We start from the raw sequence: 19,104 nt of genomic DNA, 5'->3' as shown, positions 1-19,104 counted from the left end.
ATTTTTTAGATACGTACACATACATTTGTGCTGTGCACATCAGAGCCAGTGTAGTGGTAGAGATAGTGTTATTATGGCAGATGTGGTTCAAGTGAAGCGTGTGATTAGCAGATACATGTGGGTTGGTGAGCAGGTAGTCAACAATACAGATAAGACATGTATCAGGAAGAATAATATAAATACTAATATTTATGATATTAAAGGTCCCATGACATGCCACCAGGTGTGGTGTGATTAGGCGTTACAAGCAGTTTTGGAAATCTATAGACCTATAATAGAGGACACTTGCGAAAACAGGTAAAAAATGGATCTGTCTCATTGAACTGGACATCATAAGGGTGCTTTAAGTCTCAAACATTTTATTCACACACACACACACACACACACACACACACACACACACACACACACACACACACACACACACACACACACACACACACACACACACACACACACACACACACACACACACACACACACACAGGGTCCCACTTCAGGGTCATCGCCGTTACCCTTTTCTTGGGCCAAGTGCAAATGGGTAAAAGAAGCACAATCCTTCAGCTTCACACGTATAGCAGGTCAGCAGACTGACAGGCAAGTCTGCCGCCTCCATCTCACCAAGCCTGGGCTCTCCATGTTTTCATGGGCCAGTTAGCTGAGACTATTTGAATTAGTATCTAAGTACACAAAAGTATGAAAAAATATCTACAAACAGTTGGATCTTAAACTAGATTTAGGATGACACTCAAATTGATTTCATTTTTTTAGTACTGTACATTCTTACAAATTTCTACGACTGTTAACTATCCCATGCATTTAACAGCACATGAATAAACAAAAATACCCTCAGCTTTTTTTCCATTCACAAAATATTTGTTGATCTTTGCATAGGGTAATGTATCTTAACATAAATGCTTTGACTATTTTAATCATTTTTTTAGTACTTGCAGATAAAGCTTAACCCGATCAGAATTCCTCCAGTGTACGCTGCTGACAGTCCAGTTCATCAGGACGCATTAGGTGCAGTTTCACGCGTGTTTCACAGTTCATTTGTAGCACACAGACCAGACCATTAAGGCCAACCTCATTGGTAATCACCCTCTTTAGGAATCTGAGCATTCCTCTCACCAACTTCACCTCGATAACCCACCACATCAAACGACTCAACACAACAGAATTGTGTGGAAATGCTTGAATTGTGCCCCGGTGATGATGTTGGTCATAATCAAGAGTTCTCCCTGTGGTTCCGCTGTAGTGTGTAGTTAATGTGATTTGATTGCCGTTAAAACAAAACACTCAACAAAAAAACGTCTCACCCAACATGTGTAAATGCATCCTTATAACCTTCTCTATAGCCACCAATGCAGTGAACCTACCAACAGAGTAAAGTTGACCCAATGTGTTACGTTACCGAGTTCAAAACGGTTTAGTGTGTGTATGGGCTTGTGTTTTGGGGTTCATCAATCATTATTCCAGCCACACATTTCCCAAGATTCCCCTCCCACAGTCCTCTGTCTCCTTGCCTCTCCTGTGTCTTCTTCCCCTCCAACCAAACTGATGTGCAACCTGGTATGTTGTGTTTTAGTGTTGGGCCGCTGTTACACTGGGATGGAAAGTGGTGGTGGTTTTCACAGTGAAACCACAGACAACCTTCAGAGAGGGAAGCTCAAAATTACTATTATTAGTCTCCTCTCGTTGCATAATTTTGAAAAGTCCCCCCTCCTTACTGTTCATTAAGACGGCAATATTTTGGAATAAGAATGTTCTCATTCGCCATCGGTCGAGAGCACGCGTCCACGCAGCGTTTTTAACGGTCGTTTTTGTTCAACTTTGAAAGTAAGGTCAGGATACATTCAAGCACTGAGACCAATAAAGCCAGCGCATTCTCTGCTGTGGTTTCCCAGTGACTTCAAGTCTAGCCATAGAGCCGTCAGTGGAAAAACAGCATAAATATATATTCTGTAATGTATCTGGGCCGGCCCAGCCCGCGGGTCCGCACCGAGTGAAAGTGAGCCGCGGAGGAAGTCCGGCCGTGAACCCAGTGTCAGTGTGGAGGTCCGACCGAGCCCAAGATGTCAGCAGCAAGTATCCAGCTGGAAGTTCACGACGGCGTTACCAAAACGGACTCTGGGACGCCATTCAGCGTTTCAGCAGGCGTGTTGTTCCTGCTCGTTGTGCCAGGTGGACTGAGACACGCAGGTTAGGGGGGTCTGAAGGAAGGGCCAAAATAATCATCCTAACACCACCGGGTTCAACAACAGCCGAATGTTGAAGATAGATCATTAAATAATGCATTTTGATGAACTAATTGGATACGTGTAAAGTCTGTGTGTTCAGTTCGGTTCACTGACAACACCCCGGCCCGTGGCCTTCTGTATGCGGGGGTAGGGTTGTCTAAGGCGCCCGTACAGAGCCCAGCCAGTAGGGGTGTAGCAGGGGGTTTCCATGAGTTCCAGCACATATCCTGCCCCCCCCCCCCACCAACACACAGAGTGAATGCATCTAGCTATCCCACGGGCCATTCCAGTTGAGCGCCCCCCAGGCTTTAGACACAGCCGTACTCGTACCAAACGGTCTGGGGGTCGTTGTTGGGGTCGGGGGAGGCCGGCTTGCTGTCGGGCCGTTCGTCAGAAGCACAGCGCGCCACCTCGGCGTCCTTGTGGGCGTGGGAGGAGTCGGCGGGCCGGCCGTCCCTCTGGCCCTCCCTCGGCTCGGCCGTCGCGTCATCCGAGCGTTGAGCTTGGACCGCCCTCACCGGCGACACCATGGCAACCTCTCCTCGATGGTGATAGGAGAGTGACGTGGTCGAGGGGGCGGGGCCGTTGCGAGAGATGGAGGTTGGAACTCTTTCCCTCTCCCTCTCTCTCTCCCTCTCTCTTTCTCTCTCCCTCTCTCTTTCTCTCTCTCTCTCCCTCTCCCTCTCTCTCTCCCTCTCCCTGTCTCTCTCCCTCTCCCTCTCCCTCTCTGCGTGCCTCTCCGTGTGCAGGTTGAGAGAGGATGAATGGTGGAGAGGGGTGGCCCCGCCCCCTCCCTCTGAGCAGGCAACACGCGCAGAGAGCGGCCGCTGGCTGCCATTGGTCGGCCCCGCCGGCCTTCTGAGCAGGACCTCTGGTTGGCCGTGGGGGCTGTCGTCTGGGCGGTGCGCGTCCGGCCCGCTGCAGCGGAGCAGATCGGCGGAGGCCAGGCTGTAAGCCCTGCTCGCCGATTGGCCGTAGGCCCTGCTCTGTGACTGGCTGGGGGTTTGACCCGCAGGGAGGCGGGGGAAAGGCTTAACGGTCTGGCCTGGCCTCTGATTGGCCGGCTGGACGGTGGGGGTGACATAGTTGGTGGGAGTGGCCTGTTCCTGCTCCGCCGGCGCCGAGAGGGCGGGACTTCTGGTGAAGTATTCGGCCATCAGATCTTCCTTGCTGCCGGTGGAGACCTGAGACGGAGATTAAAATAAGACACAACTGTTCAGCATTGGTCACATGGGCTCATTCTAGTTCACTAGTTTTCTTACATTGGTCACATGGGCTCATTCTAGTTCACTAGTTTTCTTACATTGGTCACATGGGCTCATTCTAGTTCACTAGTTTTCTTACATTGGTCACATGGGCTCATTCTAGTTCACTAGTTTTCTTACATTGGTCACATGGGCTCATTCTAGTTCACTAGTTTTCTTATATTGGTCACATGGGCTCATTCTAGTTCACCAGTTTTCTTACATTGGTCACATCGCCTCATTCTAGTTCACCAGTTTTCTTACATTGGTCACATGGGCTCATTCTAGTTCACTAGTTTTCTTACATTGGTCACATGGGCTCATTCTAGTTCACTAGTTTTCTTACATTGGTCACATGGGCTCATTCTAGTTCACTAGTTTTCTTACATTGGTCACATGGGCTCATTCTAGTTCACTAGTTTTCTTACATTGGTCACATGGGCTCATTCTAGTTCACTAGTTTTCTTACATTGGTCACATGGGCTCATTCTAGTTCACTAGTTTTCTTACATTGGTCACATGGGCTCATTCTAGTTCACTAGTTTTCTTACATTGGTCACATGGGCTCATTCTAGTTCACTAGTTTTCTTACATTGGTCACATGGGCTCATTCTAGTTCACTAGTTTTCTTATATTGGTCACATGGGCTCATTCTAGTTCACTAGTTTTCTTACATTGGTCACATGGGCTCATTCTAGTTCACTAGTTTTCTTACATTGGTCACATGGGCTCATTCTAGTTCACTAGTTTTCTTACATTGGTCACATGGGCTCATTCTAGTTCACTAGTTTTCTTACATTGGTCACATGGGCTCATTCTAGTTCACTAGTTTTCTTATATTGGTCACATGGGCTCATTCTAGTTCACTAGTTTTCTTACATTGGTCACATGGGCTCATTCTAGTTCACTTGTTTTCTTATATTGGTCACATGGGCTCATTCTAGTTCACTAGTTTTCTTACATTGGTCACATGGGCTCATTCTAGTTCACTAGTTTTCTTACATTGGTCACATGGGCTCATTCTAGTTCACTAGTTTTCTTACATTGGTCACATGGGCTCATTCTAGTTCACTAGTTTTCTTACATTGGTCACATGGGCTCATTCTAGTTCACTAGTTTTCTTATATTGGTCACATGGGCTCATTCTAGTTCACTAGTTTTCTTATATTGGTCACATGGGCTCATTCTAGTTCACTAGTTTTCTTATATTGGTCACATCGCCTCATTCTAGTTCACTAGTTTTCTTATATTGGTCACATGGGCTCATTCTAGTTCACTAGTTTTCTTACATTGGTCACATGGGCTCATTCTAGTTCACTAGTTTTCTTATATTGGTCACATCGCCTCATTCTAGTTCACTAGTTTTCTTATATTGGTCACATGGGCTCATTCTAGTTCACTAGTTTTCTTACATTGGTCACATGGGCTCATTCTAGTTCACTAGTTTTCTTATATTGGTCACATGGGCTCATTCTAGTTCACTAGTTTTCTTATATTGGTCACATGGGCTCATTCTAGTTCACTAGTTTTCTTATATTGGTCACATCGCCTCATTCTAGTTCACTAGTTTTCTTATATTGGTCACATGGGCTCATTCTAGTTCACTAGTTTTCTTACATTGGTCACATGGGCTCATTCTAGTTCACTAGTTTTCTTATATTGGTCACATGGGCTCATTCTAGTTCACTAGTTTTCTTATATTGGTCACATCGCCTCATTCTAGTTCACTAGTTTTCTTATATTGGTCACATGGGCTCATTCTAGTTCACTAGTTTTCTTACATTGGTCACATGGGCTCATTCTAGTTCACTAGTTTTCTTACATTGGTCACATGGGCTCATTCTAGTTCACTAGTTTTCTTACATTGGTCACATGGGCTCATTCTAGTTCACTAGTTTTCTTACATTGGTCACATGGGCTCATTCTAGTTCACTAGTTTTCTTACATTGGTCACATGGGCTCATTCTAGTTCACTAGTTTTCTTACATTGGTCACATGGGCTCATTCTAGTTCACTAGTTTTCTTACATTGGTCACATGGGCTCATTCTAGGTCACTAGTTTTCTTACATTGGTCACATGGGCTCATTCTAGGTCACTAGTTTTCTTACATTGGTCACATGGGCTCAATCTAGTTCACTAGTTTTCTTATATTGGTCACATGGGCTCATTCTAGTTCACTAGTTTTCTGATGATTGTTGTGGTTGATTTGCATACAGAGTGAACGGCGCACACACGGCCACATGGCGTTAAGTTACCGTGGGCGGGGACTGAATGTTGCTCTCTTGTAGGAACTGTTCCAGGGACACCATCTCACTCCCTGGAGAGGAGGAGCGGAGAGCCTTTGTCCGGAGCCCGGCGGCCCCCCGCTGTGGTGGAGCTCTCTGAGGGGTGTGGTCATAAGGGAGGGTGGAGCTACGAGACAGGGAGGGCTGGGATTTGCTGAGAGCCATGACGTCTTCGCTAGAGAGGCTGGCAGAGCGACACTGGCGATCTGAGGTCTCTGTGCAGAGAGAGGTTATTGATTAGCAGTGATCAACGGCTATCGTTTCATCATCGACTTTTAAATGTTATGTACAAAGTTTAGTGACAAAATAACATCTAAGTGTGAGTGAGTGATTGTGTATACCCCTATAGTGGACTGGGGAGTTGGAGCCCGAGGTGTTGTGGCTCAGGTCAATCGATCCTGGACGACCATTCAGGTTGCCACGGTGACCCAAAATGGAGTCCGGGGAATTGAGATGCAAGTCTTCATTGAAAACCAAACCTGGAAAATAATAATAAATCCACATGGTAGTTAAAGAATAACCTACAATATATCAAATGCTTTTAACTAGGGACACACATTTAAAAAGGAAATGCTGCTCCTGCAAGGGTCTGTCACTAATTGCAACAGATCAGTCAATAATTAATTAATCTTAATTAATCTAAATCGTAATCTTTTAGTGTTTGGTTGTTGAACACGAAACTACAAACATTTTTAATGTTAGAAAAACTAGTACAAATAGTATCATGGAAAAGCTTGATGAATGTGTAATAATTGACCAAATGAAAACACTGTTTGATGCATGCTTTATTATAACAATTATTAAAGATGCTTCTTACGGAGCATTCAGTTAAACCGATGAAGGAAAAAAGTCTTTAATAGACCCTTCAAAGAGTCAATTTATAGTTGGATTTAAAAAACATTATTAAATGGCTTTTAAAAGAGGCCTTTTAAAAATGCTTTCAAAAGAGATATTGTATAGGTATTTCAATACTGAGAATTGCTTTACCTTAATTAATTAATCTAATTAATTTTACCATACGAGTATACTGATGTGATGTCACATCAGTATGGTGGTAATTAAAATGATTGGAATAGGTTGACCTCACGTATCAACAAAGAGGGGCTGGGTAATGTGGGGATACTTTTTAAAATGTGTGAATTAATTTTCCAAGATCTTCTGTTTTTCATTATAAACTTCAATCAGGTTGACAGAGTTTTGGAAATCTATTTTTAGGGCGACAGAGATAATTGTATTTTTGGTATTTGGGCTCTCATCATTTGTTTTTGCGTTTGCCTTTGAATGAGTTCAACACTGGTTCAACATAATGAAAGTATGCTTGAGCTTGTTGGAAAAATATATTGCCGGGGAAAGCTTGTATAATTTTTGGAAACCATGAAAACCCAATGCAATATTTTTCTGTCTGCAATCGATTAACTCAGGTAGCATTTAAAATACATTTAGATTTAGTTTTCTTGATTTATTGGTTTCCCCAAAGATTCTAAGTACATGTGGCCAACTTACTAATATGGCCACAAGGTGGTTTTAATGATCCATAAAAAAGCATTTTTGATAAGTTGAATGCGATATGTATTAAAACAGTCTTTAAATGGGTAAATTATTAGACCTTTATTCAATCTTTCTGTGGCACAATTCTTCCTCCATGAACTCAACTCTACCATAGAGACAACAACAGAAGCAGTGTTACCTCTGGGCCTGCAGCCGGCTCCCTGTGGCAGCCTGGAGCTGGAGCTGCCCAGGGCCTGTTGGCTGGGAGTAGAACTGAGAGCTTGCTGCCCTGAGAAGATTCAATCCACACAATCAGCTGACTCAACTTTTGTCTTCTCCTATTTGTTATTATTTTTGAATGAACAGTGGGAGGCTACGACAGCCAAACGTATCACTATCGTTAGACATTAGCAACATTTTCATCAACCATATTTAATAAACTGCCAAGTTTGCAACTCATGTTATACCAACGTTAAAACGAAAGACAAACAAATGTAAAATGATGACCTTGTCCCTCTTCTCCAGATACGTTCTCATTGCTGCCCCCTGGTGTACTATTACGGTACAAGCCGCGTCCCCGGTCACTCAAACCTGTAGAAAAACACAATGTGATTCAGATGTAGAGCGAGGAGTGGAGCATTTGGAGTATTTTATCATCCGACTCCACAGACACTTTTAGGCCCAAACAGCAAAAGCACAGCACTGTATGGGGAGAAGCTTAGATCCATGGCAACAAAAACAATGTGTGTGGAACTGTATGTGTTTAAATTCTATAGGAAAGCATAGTCAGCACTTAAACAGTTAACAAATATTTTATATTAGGAGGATCAGAGTTAGTCTAGCAGGGACAAAGCGGCTATAAACAGTTGGATACAGGACTTAAGCGCTTTCTGCATCCAAGAAGTGCACAGCTTATGGCAGGACGGAAGTATTGCAGGTTGGATGAAATGAAGCATGTTATTATTAGGTAAAGCAGACAGAAGGAGATTGAGGAGCGGATCCAGAGTATCAAAGAAGACACACAGAACCCATTACAAAACCGACGCTCAGATCACAGACACCAAAACAGGGAAGCTGCCTTGAATACAATTCAAAACAACACATAGGTCCCTAACAGAAATAAAAGGAAGCATTCACCACATGGTCCTCCATGATGTCATGGCAACCAGCGCTCAACTCATTCAGAAGAAAGATTAGAAAAACAAAACAGTTTGGAGAAAGCTTCTACTGCAGGGTGTATACCATTGTCTATTGGGTAAGGAAAGGACACCTCTGATTGAAAGTGGTTGCTGAAGATGTCAGTGTGACATGTGTCGGAGGTCAGACATGGCCCTGAAACATTATTTATAGTCTTGATGCTCCGTTTGTCAAATGCACTAGCAGTCCATGCAAGACCTTGGCATTTAGATTGTGTATGCGTACTTCCTGCACTACACGGGGAAAAACTGTCAGAAGTGCGCGACATGCACCAAACATGTGCATAAACGTGCATCAAAAATGATGCACGGTTCATAATTGCATAAACGTCGTGGGGCGACACGTTTCAATACAAAGTCAACGTAGAGACGCGTATCGGGCGAAATTTGTCGCGGCACAAACCTGCGGCAAGATTTGATTGACAGCGCGACATTTATCCACGTGAACGGCGAGCACGTTCACGTGGATTTGCAGCGCAACAAGTTTGGCTGAGGTTGAAATATTTGAACTTTGCCGCAGCATTCGCGTGAGACAGCCAATCAGCGTTCACTCCCTGTGGGTAACGTGGGTGAAGTAACGTAAAACAGCCAATCAGCGTTCAACCGGCTGGGCCAACCGTTCCCTGCACTCCGCAGTGAACCGCAGCTTGGAGGAGAAAGTGACTGTTGACGTTTGCGACTCCCGGAGCTCTATATATAATATTATATGATATATATATAATATATAAATATCTATATAATATAATTTATAAAACGGGTGGCATAAATCAAGCGATCTGATTGGTTCCCAACTGTTGTATATTGAGCGTATACACACAGCTATGACGCCCGTTCAGTTTACAGAGTTCAGTATCACTCCGCGCCTAACTTGAACTGTTGTTTATTTATATATAAAAGCAATAGCATAGTTCACTGAAGCCTAAAAACATGTTGATTGCTGGAGAGGGTGGAAATGTTGTAAAGCAATAGGCACACGGTGAGTGACCTCGATAGAAAGCTAAATTACCGGCGAACCAAGCTACCGTCTCTAGCCTTCTCTCTGAAGGACACTACAGTGTGTTGCATAGCAACCGCCGTACACTTTGCAGGCAGTCAGGAGGGACTACTTTTTTGTATTCGTTAAAAAAAATGCTTTTCCGACTTTCTCGCTTTTTCAAAATTGAGGGTGTCTATGACTTTCATTTCGCCATACTTACGTAACCGTTTTATAAAAGCAATAGATCACTTCAGTCAGTGGTATACGGTCATTATACCACAGTGAAGGGGGTCGCCGTCCCTTCGCTGCGCGTCGGGACGGACAACGCCCCTTAACTGTGGTATAATGACCGTATACCACAGCCTGTCGTGCTCTATTGCTTAAATATACGATATATATAATATCACGGCACAAAGCGGTGTGCGCTTCCGACAACAGGTACAACAGGTACAGACATGCAATGGTGGTTATCTCGGCCATGGTTGATGAGAATGAATTGGCACGAAGCACCGTTGGCAGGCAAAAGATGTTGTGCGACAAAATTCGCTGCGCGACAAAGTTCGCCTGACATAACTGCACAGAGACAGATTTTGATTTGTCGCGTAGCAAAACTTCTGCGACAGCGCGACCAGGCAAAAAATGTGTCTTTTGGTGTAAACGCACGGTTAGAGGTCAGTGGACCAGTAAGCAGCTCTGAGGTCAGTGGACCAGTGACCAGCTCTGAGGTCAGTGGACCAGTAAGCAGCTCTGAGGTCAGTGGACCAGTGACCAGCTCTGAGGTCAGTGGACCAGTGACCAGCTCTGAGGTCAGTGGACCAGTAAGCAGCTCTGAGGTCAGTGGACCAGTAAGCAGCTCTGAGGTCAGTGGACCAGTGACCAGCTCTGAGGTCAGTGGACCAGTAAGCAGCTCTGAGGTCAGTGGACCAGTGACCAGCTCTGAGGTCAGTGGACCAGTGACCAGCTCTGAGGTCAGTGGACCAGTGACCAGCTCTGAGGTCAGTGGACCAGTAAGCAGCTCTGAGGTCAGTGGACCAGTGACCAGCTCTGAGGTCAGTGGACCAGTAAGCAGCTCTGAGGTCAGTGGACCAGTGACCAGCTCTGAGGTCAGTGGACCAGTGACCAGCTCTGAGGTCAGTGGACCAGTGACCAGCTCTGAGGTCAGTGGACCAGTAAGCAGCTCTGAGGTCAGTGGACCAGTGACCAGCTCTGAGGTCAGTGGACCAGTAAGCAGCTCTGAGGTCAGTGGACCAGTGACCAGCTCTGAGGTCAGTGGACCAGTGACCAGCTCTGAGGTCAGTGGACCAGTGACCAGCTCTGAGGTCAGTGGACCAGTGACCAGCTCTGAGGTCAGTGGACCAGTAAGCAGCTCTGAGGTCAGTGGACCAGTGACCAGCTCTGAGGTCAGTGGACCAGTGGTACAGACTGCATACAGCAGAGCCAGTGCATTACATTTGTTCTCCATAGCAGCAGATTGAGAACATTGATGGAAGGCAATTATACACCTCTCACACAAAAACACACACACACACACACACACACACACACACACACACACACACACACACACACACACACACACACACACACACACACACACACACACACACACACACACACACACACACACACACACACACACACACACACGCACGCACACCCCCCACCCCCCTACTTACTGTCCTACTGGCTGGCTGAGGTTTTGCACTTGGTTCGGTCCTGTGTGTGCTTTAAACACTTCAGTTCAGGTATAAGTTGGTTGTCGGTGTGTACTATATATACATATATCTGTGTATGCGCAAAAGCTACAAAAGGTCACCTAAAAAAAGGTCACCCAAAAGGTCACCTAAATGTAAGTTAGTGTTCCTGGAGAGTGTCTGGTGGTGGGGGGGTCAATGTGATGAGCAGTATGAGCAGGATATGACATCAGAGCCCTCCCCCTGCAGTGATTGGCTGCGTGGTGGGCGTGGTGGGAGTGATGATGTCGATGTTGTGGAGGTCAGACGAGGACCACTGTCGGATTCGTCTAGAAAGAGAGAGGCGTGGCGGGCGCATAGCGGGGTGAGGGGTGGATGAGGGGAGGAGCTTGTCTTGGCTTTTGCTCCGCAGGAAATTGAAGCTTTTCAGGTTGGAAGATACTGAGGGGGAGAGAAACGGAGCGTCGGAATAAAGGGGGAAAATATAGGAACACAATGAAAATGACAGGAGAGGAGGATGAAAAAAGGAAGATAAGAAATGACAGATGAGATGGAGAGAGGGAATATAAGGGAGGAATTCCAGCACGATGGATAGCGGAGTTGCAATTTGGAGGCATAAAGAGAAATGGGAAAATGGGAATGAATTGAGTTAATAGTGAACAGACTACAGACTATTAGGAAACATGCAATTAGAGTCAAATCTGAATGCAATACGATTCTGTAAAGAGTAAACCCAGAAGAAAGTATTTTAAGACATGCAACAAACTGGAGTCAATATTAATATAATATAGTGATTATGAACTGTTTAGATTATTTATGGGTTGCATAGCCAAGAAAACTCACAAACGCATGCTAACATTTGAACACAAAAGGTGTATATGAAAGGAAATAAAAAATAGTCTACAGAGAAGAAGTGGGCACAGTCACTTGTTTTTAGAACCAGACCTATATATTATTATGTCTCACCTTGAAAGGAGTTATATATAAGGTGTTATATATATACACTAGAATTTGTGCCCATGAAATGGTACAAATTCATTTTAATCTCCTGTGTGATGTTAAACAATTACAACTTTTGTTTTTACTTCAAATAAACTCCTAAATGAGTTTCTGTCAGAGAGGCCTTTGTTGATATACCTGTATACCCCATCTACCCCTTCTCTCTCACAGCAGAAAGGACAACATGGTTTCTTATGTCAAGCCCAGAAAGGACGGACAAACAATAGGCTTGTGCAGGTTCAATACAAGAAACACAACTAAACATGTTAATCTCAGTGTAGGAAACTGCTTAAAGACAACCGAAAACTGCATTCAGAGCACATGTTCACGCTCATAATGTGGCAAATTAGATCCAACAACTGTTTGGAATACTTTGTTGAATCAGTGAATAATAGGAAAAAGTTTTTAATTGGACTTCCTCCCTTAACGAGGCGAGTCGGAGGTTTGTTAAGCAGGAGTACTTGGGGTTGAGAGGCAGAGCGTACCACTGACGAGAGAGAGAGAGACAGTAGTAGGATTGATTAGTGCCACCGTGTACCGACTACCGATATTTCTCTTGTTATGTCTGACTTACAGACATGAATCACCCCAGACGTATAGGTGACGGGGGTCTGTCTGTCTGAGGGAGAGAAAGAGAGCATGCCGTTACCTCGGCCGACCGGTGTGAGCGCTGGCGACCTGAGAACGGGACTGCTGTGGTGACTGAAGACTTGGCTGCCCTTGTCTGGCGTGTCACTTCCCATCCGCGGGGGGAGCGGCGGCGGGAGGTCGTCGTTGGGCAGGAGCAGGGCGGGCGGCGAGGGCAGGGGGATGTCCGGGGCGCTCCGGGCCCTCTCCCAGTCCTCCTCCTTGTCCCGGCCGCCGCTCTCCTTGCGTGGTTTGATGAGCTTAGCGAGCGCCTTGGCCCCGGACCAGTGGCTCCTCCTGGTACACACGCACACAGCCGGCACGCTTTGGTCATCACCTCAAATAACTTCTACTTCTTCTTTACTCACATTGTTTTGTGTTTAAGCAGCAAAAGGTCATAGAACACACTTCTAGGTGAAAAAACAAAAATAGATCTGTATGCTTTTACTTTTTCGGCGTTGGGTCGTGGAACTTGTACTGGTCCATAATCTTCTCTTCCAGCTTCTCCTTGTGGCGCCGCAGAGCATTCAGCTTATCACTGCAGTGAAGGGTTAGAACACACAACATGAATCCAGGAGCGCCACATGAAGCAGGATTAAGCTACATGCAGTAGTAGATACCATGTAGATCCATACAGATATTGTAAACCCATCTACATAGGATGATAAGCAGGAGAAGTCATTCGGACAAAGTGGTTATATCAATCACAGCAGATGTCGAGTCGTCGAAGGCAGACCACTAGATTTGATCTTGAGGATGTGACGATGAAACATTCATAAAAGGGAAGTTAATTCAAACTCATTGATCCCTTTCCTCCAAAAAAGGAGGAAAGGGAAGAGGCGTGGTGAACAAAACCAGATCCACAACTTGAGGATATAAACCCTGCTGTACATCCACATGGTTGAAACCCCCAAGACCAGCGTAGTGCCTAAAGCAGAGACCTCGAGGCAGAGCATAGGGGCCTACAGCAGAGGATAGGGGCCTAAAGCAGAGCATAGGGGCCACCAGCAGAGGATAGGGGCCTCCAGCAGAGCATAGGGGCCTCCAGCAGAGCATAGGGGCCTACAGCAGAGGATAGGGGCCTACAGCAGAGCATAGGGGCCTCCAGCAGAGGATAGGGGCCTCCAGCAGAGGATAGGGGCCTAAAGCAGAGGATAGGGGCCTACAGCAGAGCATAGGGGCCTCCAGCAGAGCATAGGGGCCTACAGCAGAGCATAGGGGCCTCCAGCAGAGCATAGGGGCCTCCAGCAGAGGATAGGGGCCTACAGCAGAGGATAGGGGCCTCCAGCAGAGCATAGGGGCCTCCAGCAGAGCATAGGGGCCTCCAGCAGAGCATAGGGGCCTCCAGCAGAGGATAGGGGCCTACAGCAGAGCATAGGGGCCTACAGCAGAGCATAGGGGCCACCAGCAGAGGATAGGGGCCTCCAGCAGAGCCTAGGGGCCTCCAGCAGAGGATAGGGGCCTCCAGCAGAGGATAGGGGCCTCCAGCAGAGCATAGGGGCCTACAGCAGAGCATAGGGGCCACCAGCAGAGCATAGGGGCCTCCAGCAGAGCCTAGGGGCCTCCAGCAGAGCATAGGGGCCTCCAGCAGAGGATAGGGGCCTACAGCAGAGGATAGGGGCCTCCAGCAGAGGATAGGGGCCTACAGCAGAGGCCAGCCACAGAGCACAGTTGTAGTTACATGTAGAGCTTCTGCTCGGCGTGGTACAGCTCCTTGCTCTCCATGCTCCTCTCCAGCAGGGTGTGGTTCTGCTGACTCAGCAGGCTGATCTGGCTCAGCAGGTGGTGGTTCTCCTCCTCCAGGTTCCCCTTCAGTCGACTCAGCAGCTACACACACACACACACACAGATCACACCATTAAAAATACACTTCTTGATGTATAAAGAGTCTTCCACAGGTTGTACTTCACCGGACAAGGACCTGTGCATTAGGTTTGATCTCCTCGAAAAAACACTATACTAGATACAGAAACACTAACACTAGAACAAAGAAATCTATTAGCAGCTATCACACAACTGAGCCACACAAACCCTCAACCCTACAATACTCAAGGAAAACGAGGAACCCCCCAGCGACGCCCCAAGCACACGTCATTACCTCACAGTGGTTATCCAGCTTGACCGTCGATAGGTCCAGCACTCTGTGCTGCTCCATCAGCGAGTCATACTGCTTCATCCACTGGCTTGTTTCTGTTTGAGCAGAGCTTAGCAAGCTCTTCTGCTCATTGGTTCGTTGCTGCAGCCCCTCAAACTGCTCAATAAGCTGGGCTTGGCTTTGTGTCATTCTGGGGAGATGGATTTAAAGTCAAAGGTAATGAATGATGGTAAGAGGACTGTCAGTCCATACAAATATACAAAACTTGATTCTCTCTCTCTCTCTCTCTAGGTCGTCCTCAAACGAGCCCTCCATCGTTGCTTCCAGTCATCCCGATTTTCCATACATCTGGACTTGATGTATGGACTTGATTCAAATCAACGTATAGACAGACAAAGAGCGGTAAATCCCAGAGTAAAGAGTCTCTGAATATACAAAAGGATAGTAGCAGCTAGATAGAAGTAGTGTTGCTGTTCCTTAAAGGCTGAATTATAATTCTGTGTCCAACAGCTGCAGGGCGCGTGGCTCTGCCTCCAGTCGTGAAGTTAAACTGTGTAGGGTGCTGTAGGTAGTAGTAGTATAGGTATAGTAGTATAGGTATAGTATACTACAGGTATACTATAGGTAGGGTACTGAAGGTATAGTATATGTATAGTATACGATAGGTAGGGTACTGGTACTGTGGTGGCCCCTGGTGGCTACACTGGTCTACGTAGAGATACCAATACGCTGGGAGAGTGTCTGGTCCGACTGCGCCTGCGTCTGTATGAGTTTGACTGCTCTGTGCTCTCTGAGGACCTCTCTGAGGGCTCCTCTTTCCTTACGTTCGGGAAATCATTATTTTCTGTCAATCACAGGTGATTCAATGCAACACTTAAATGTAGGAGGGGGGCTGCCGAGAGGTAGGGTGGAGGGAGGAGCAGAGAGGGAGAGAGGGAGGAGCAGAGAGGGAGGGAGGGAGGTGGGTGCAGAGAGGAGGGAGCAGAGAGGGAGGGTGAGGGAGGAGCAGAGAGGGAGGGAGTGAGGAGCAGAGAGGGAAGAGGGGAGAGGGAGGAGCAGAGAGGGAAGAGGGGAGAGGGAAGAGGGAGGGAGCAGAGATGGAGGGAGCAGAGAGGGAGGGTGAGGGAGGAGCAGAGAGAGATGGACTGGGGGGATTTCTATCTATTAAATACTTAGGAGCATGCCCAACATACCGGTCTACTTCTGCCTTAAGTTGCAGACTCTCCTGCTGCAGGAGCCGATTCTTTTCCACCTCCTGGTTTAGCGCCTCCTTGTCCTTCTGGCCACGCCCCTCTTGTGCGTCCCACTTCTCTTGGTGCTGCAGTAAGGAACAGTACCTTTGGTTGGAGAGATGAGGGTGAGAGGAGAACAAAAGAGAGACATCTTGAATACAAGCAAAGCAATTTTAAAATTAATTTAATAAATTAACCCTAACCCTTAATTAAACTAAAGCCAATAAATCAAGTTAATAGAGCGGTCGCTAGATCATAGGATTAATGCCTCTAGAATCTTTTATCACATAATTACACTAACAGAATATAGTACAGTACAATTACTTGCCAACAGGGTCTCAAACCAATGTAGAAACCAACTACTAGCCACGTGAGACCATCCTGATCTCACATTCTGTGTCTCTCTGCAGAGCAGTCTGGCTTTGAGCCCTTTCAAAGCCTTTTCCAAAAATGTAAAAACTAAAGGGGCCACCGAGTTTTGGTTCATGATGAACAAGGACCACTGCATTGCCCACAAAGAAAATAAAGAAAAGGGAAGTTCAGATCTATGGAACAATCAAAACCGTTTTTATCAGAAATAAACTCAATAAGGATGATAAAAGACATCCTCATAGAAGGCTGTTTTGGGATTATAATCAGTTTTTGCTTCACTTCCAACCAATTTCGGCAAGAGCGAACAAGATGCTGAATCGCACAAGCGATTCAGCATCGAGCGAAATTCGTGGGGAAGTTGAAATGATTAAACTCGAGCGAATAATGAATTAGCATCGTTCAAGTAGAATCCCCCGTGGACCCACTTGTTGTGCACCGTCCTGTGCTCGCCCTCCAGTGACCTCTGCTTGACCTTCAGGGCGGCGTGCTGGCTGATGAGCTGCTCGTACTCGTGCGCCTGCCTCTCGTGGACGTTGAGCAGACGCTCGTGGTCACTCAGCACGTTCTCGCGGCCCTGCCACGCTTCGTCGCGCTGACGGTGCCACGACTCCACCTCCGTCTCCAGGGCCGCCACCTGCCCCTGAAGCACTGCATTCTGGGCCATGAGGGAGGCGCTCTGGGAGGAGAGCGTGGAGTTCTCCACCTGAGAACACATGGAGTATTAACGTTTAGAACAACAATATTAACGACCTATACTAATTAACAATGGCGTCATTGCCATTAGGGGCATTGGGGCAGCCCTGCGGGGGCGCTGTTGTACTGTTATATGGCTGTGTGACTGTGGGAGTGTGTGTGGATGATGGCTGGTTTAAGCAGCCTCGCTTGGAGTCAGACTGATTGGACTCTGGGGCTGGGTGAGGTAGCACACCTGTTAAACCAGCCATCACCCCACCAACCCCCAGAGTTCTCCTATTCATTATTTACAGGCCACCCACATACTCTGCAAATTTCTTCGATGACTTTACAGAATTATTGTCTAGCATCTCCACAGACTTTGACTGTCTAGTTATAACTGGTGACTTCAATTTTCATACCGATAATTATAATGATTTGCGCAAAAAAACTTTTTACCATTTTGGACACATTTGAAATGTCTCAACATGTGAAAGAGGCTACTCATTGTAAGGGGCACACTCTAGACCTGGTTATCACAAAGGGTCTCAATGTTTCCGAGAGATCTGAAACATACAACACAGAAGTGTCGGACCACTTCTGTGTTTTCTTTAATATATATTTTATTCCCGACATACAGACAAAATCAAATGGTATATCAATGAACATTCTAATACTTTTTAAAAAGGCATTTCTGGAAAGCAAAAGGCACCATGGAGAAAAACTGCTTTTGTAACAGCCCAGAAAAAAGAATGCAGGAAGGTTGAATGCATATGGCGTAAAACAAAACTTCATATTCACCATGACATCTATAAAGAGAGCCTATGTGCCTACAATTTAGACTTAAAAAGTGCTAGAGAAACATTTTTCTCCAATATCATCCATTATCCATTATCAAAACCCTATTTGCAACTGTTGACAGACTGACCAAGTCCCCAACACTAATTCCATCTGACCTTCATTCCACGCAGAAATGCAATGAGTTTGCAGCATTTTATATTGATAAAATTGAAGGCATCAGACACGCCATCAATGTCTCCACTTTAAACAAAAATGTTGGATTACCACCCTGTTCAGGCAAAAGTAACATGGCAATGACATGCTTTAATGTCATAGACTCTAAAACTCTTGTGGACACTGTGACACAACTAAAGCCATCCACCTGTTGCCTTGATACTTTATCTATCAACCTCTTTAAGAATGCTTTTGACTGCCTAGCAATAGACATATTGCAAAAAGTTAACAACTCTCTCCAATGAGGCAATTTCCCAAAAGCCTTAAAAACTGCAAAACCGCTTTTAAAAAAGCGGAGCCTAGATGCCTCTATTATTAACAACTACAGACCAATATCAAATCTACCCTTCAGAAATAAAGCAACTTAGTGACCTTCTGGCATCAACTAGTTGCTATGACACCTTCCAATCAGGATTTCAACCCCTTCACAGCACCGAGACCGCCCTTATTAAAGTTGTAAACAACATCCGTCTTAACACAGACTGTGGCAAAATCTCAATACTAATGCTACTAGACCTCAGTGCTGCATTCGACACTGTAGACCATACAATACTTTTGGACAGATTAGAAAACTGGGTGGGGCTTATAGGCACAGTCTTAAATTGGTTTAGGTCCTACCTACAAAATAGGAACTACTTTGTTTCCATTGGCGACTTTGTTTCAGAATCAACAAATGTGACATGTGGAGTCCCACAAGGTTCGATCTTAGGACCCTCTCTATTCAACATCTACATGCTCCCACTAGGGCAAATCATGCAAAATAACAATATTGACCATCATTGCTATGCTGATGACACGCAAATCTATGTATTGCTATCACCAAATGACTATCAGCCCATAGATCTGTTGTGCCAGTGCATTGAGCAAGTCAAAGACTGGATGTGCCGAAATTTCCTTCAACTAAATGAGGACAAAACCGAGATAATTGTATTTGGTGCTAAAACCGAAACACCTTCACTCTCTGTCCCT

General features: G+C 45.8%; 1 protein-coding gene across 1 annotated transcript in view; it reads right to left on the bottom strand.

Moving 5' to 3' along the window:
• Positions 1-418: 418 nt before the first annotated feature.
• ccdc88c (coiled-coil and HOOK domain protein 88C) overlaps positions 419-19,104 on the bottom strand; it is a 59,643-nt gene continuing 40,957 nt past the window's right edge. The window contains exons 21-31 of the mRNA XM_084482382.1: positions 16,875-17,152; positions 16,039-16,182; positions 14,849-15,035; positions 14,432-14,577; positions 13,199-13,288; positions 12,773-13,047; positions 7,766-7,849; positions 7,458-7,547; positions 6,112-6,249; positions 5,741-5,985; positions 419-3,424 (exon numbers count right to left, since the gene is read on the bottom strand). Of these exons, the coding sequence (XP_084338508.1) occupies positions 2,549-3,424; positions 5,741-5,985; positions 6,112-6,249; positions 7,458-7,547; positions 7,766-7,849; positions 12,773-13,047; positions 13,199-13,288; positions 14,432-14,577; positions 14,849-15,035; positions 16,039-16,182; positions 16,875-17,152 (2,553 nt within the window). The 3' untranslated portion in view covers positions 419-2,548. The remainder of the gene's footprint in view (positions 3,425-5,740; positions 5,986-6,111; positions 6,250-7,457; positions 7,548-7,765; positions 7,850-12,772; positions 13,048-13,198; positions 13,289-14,431; positions 14,578-14,848; positions 15,036-16,038; positions 16,183-16,874; positions 17,153-19,104) is intronic.

Source organism: Micromesistius poutassou (genome assembly GCF_964030765.1).
Source record: "Micromesistius poutassou genome assembly, chromosome: 17".
NCBI lineage: Eukaryota > Metazoa > Chordata > Actinopteri > Gadiformes > Gadidae > Micromesistius > Micromesistius poutassou.
Note: the sequence above shows the minus strand (reverse complement) of the source record. Positions and strands in the feature narration are given on the sequence as shown.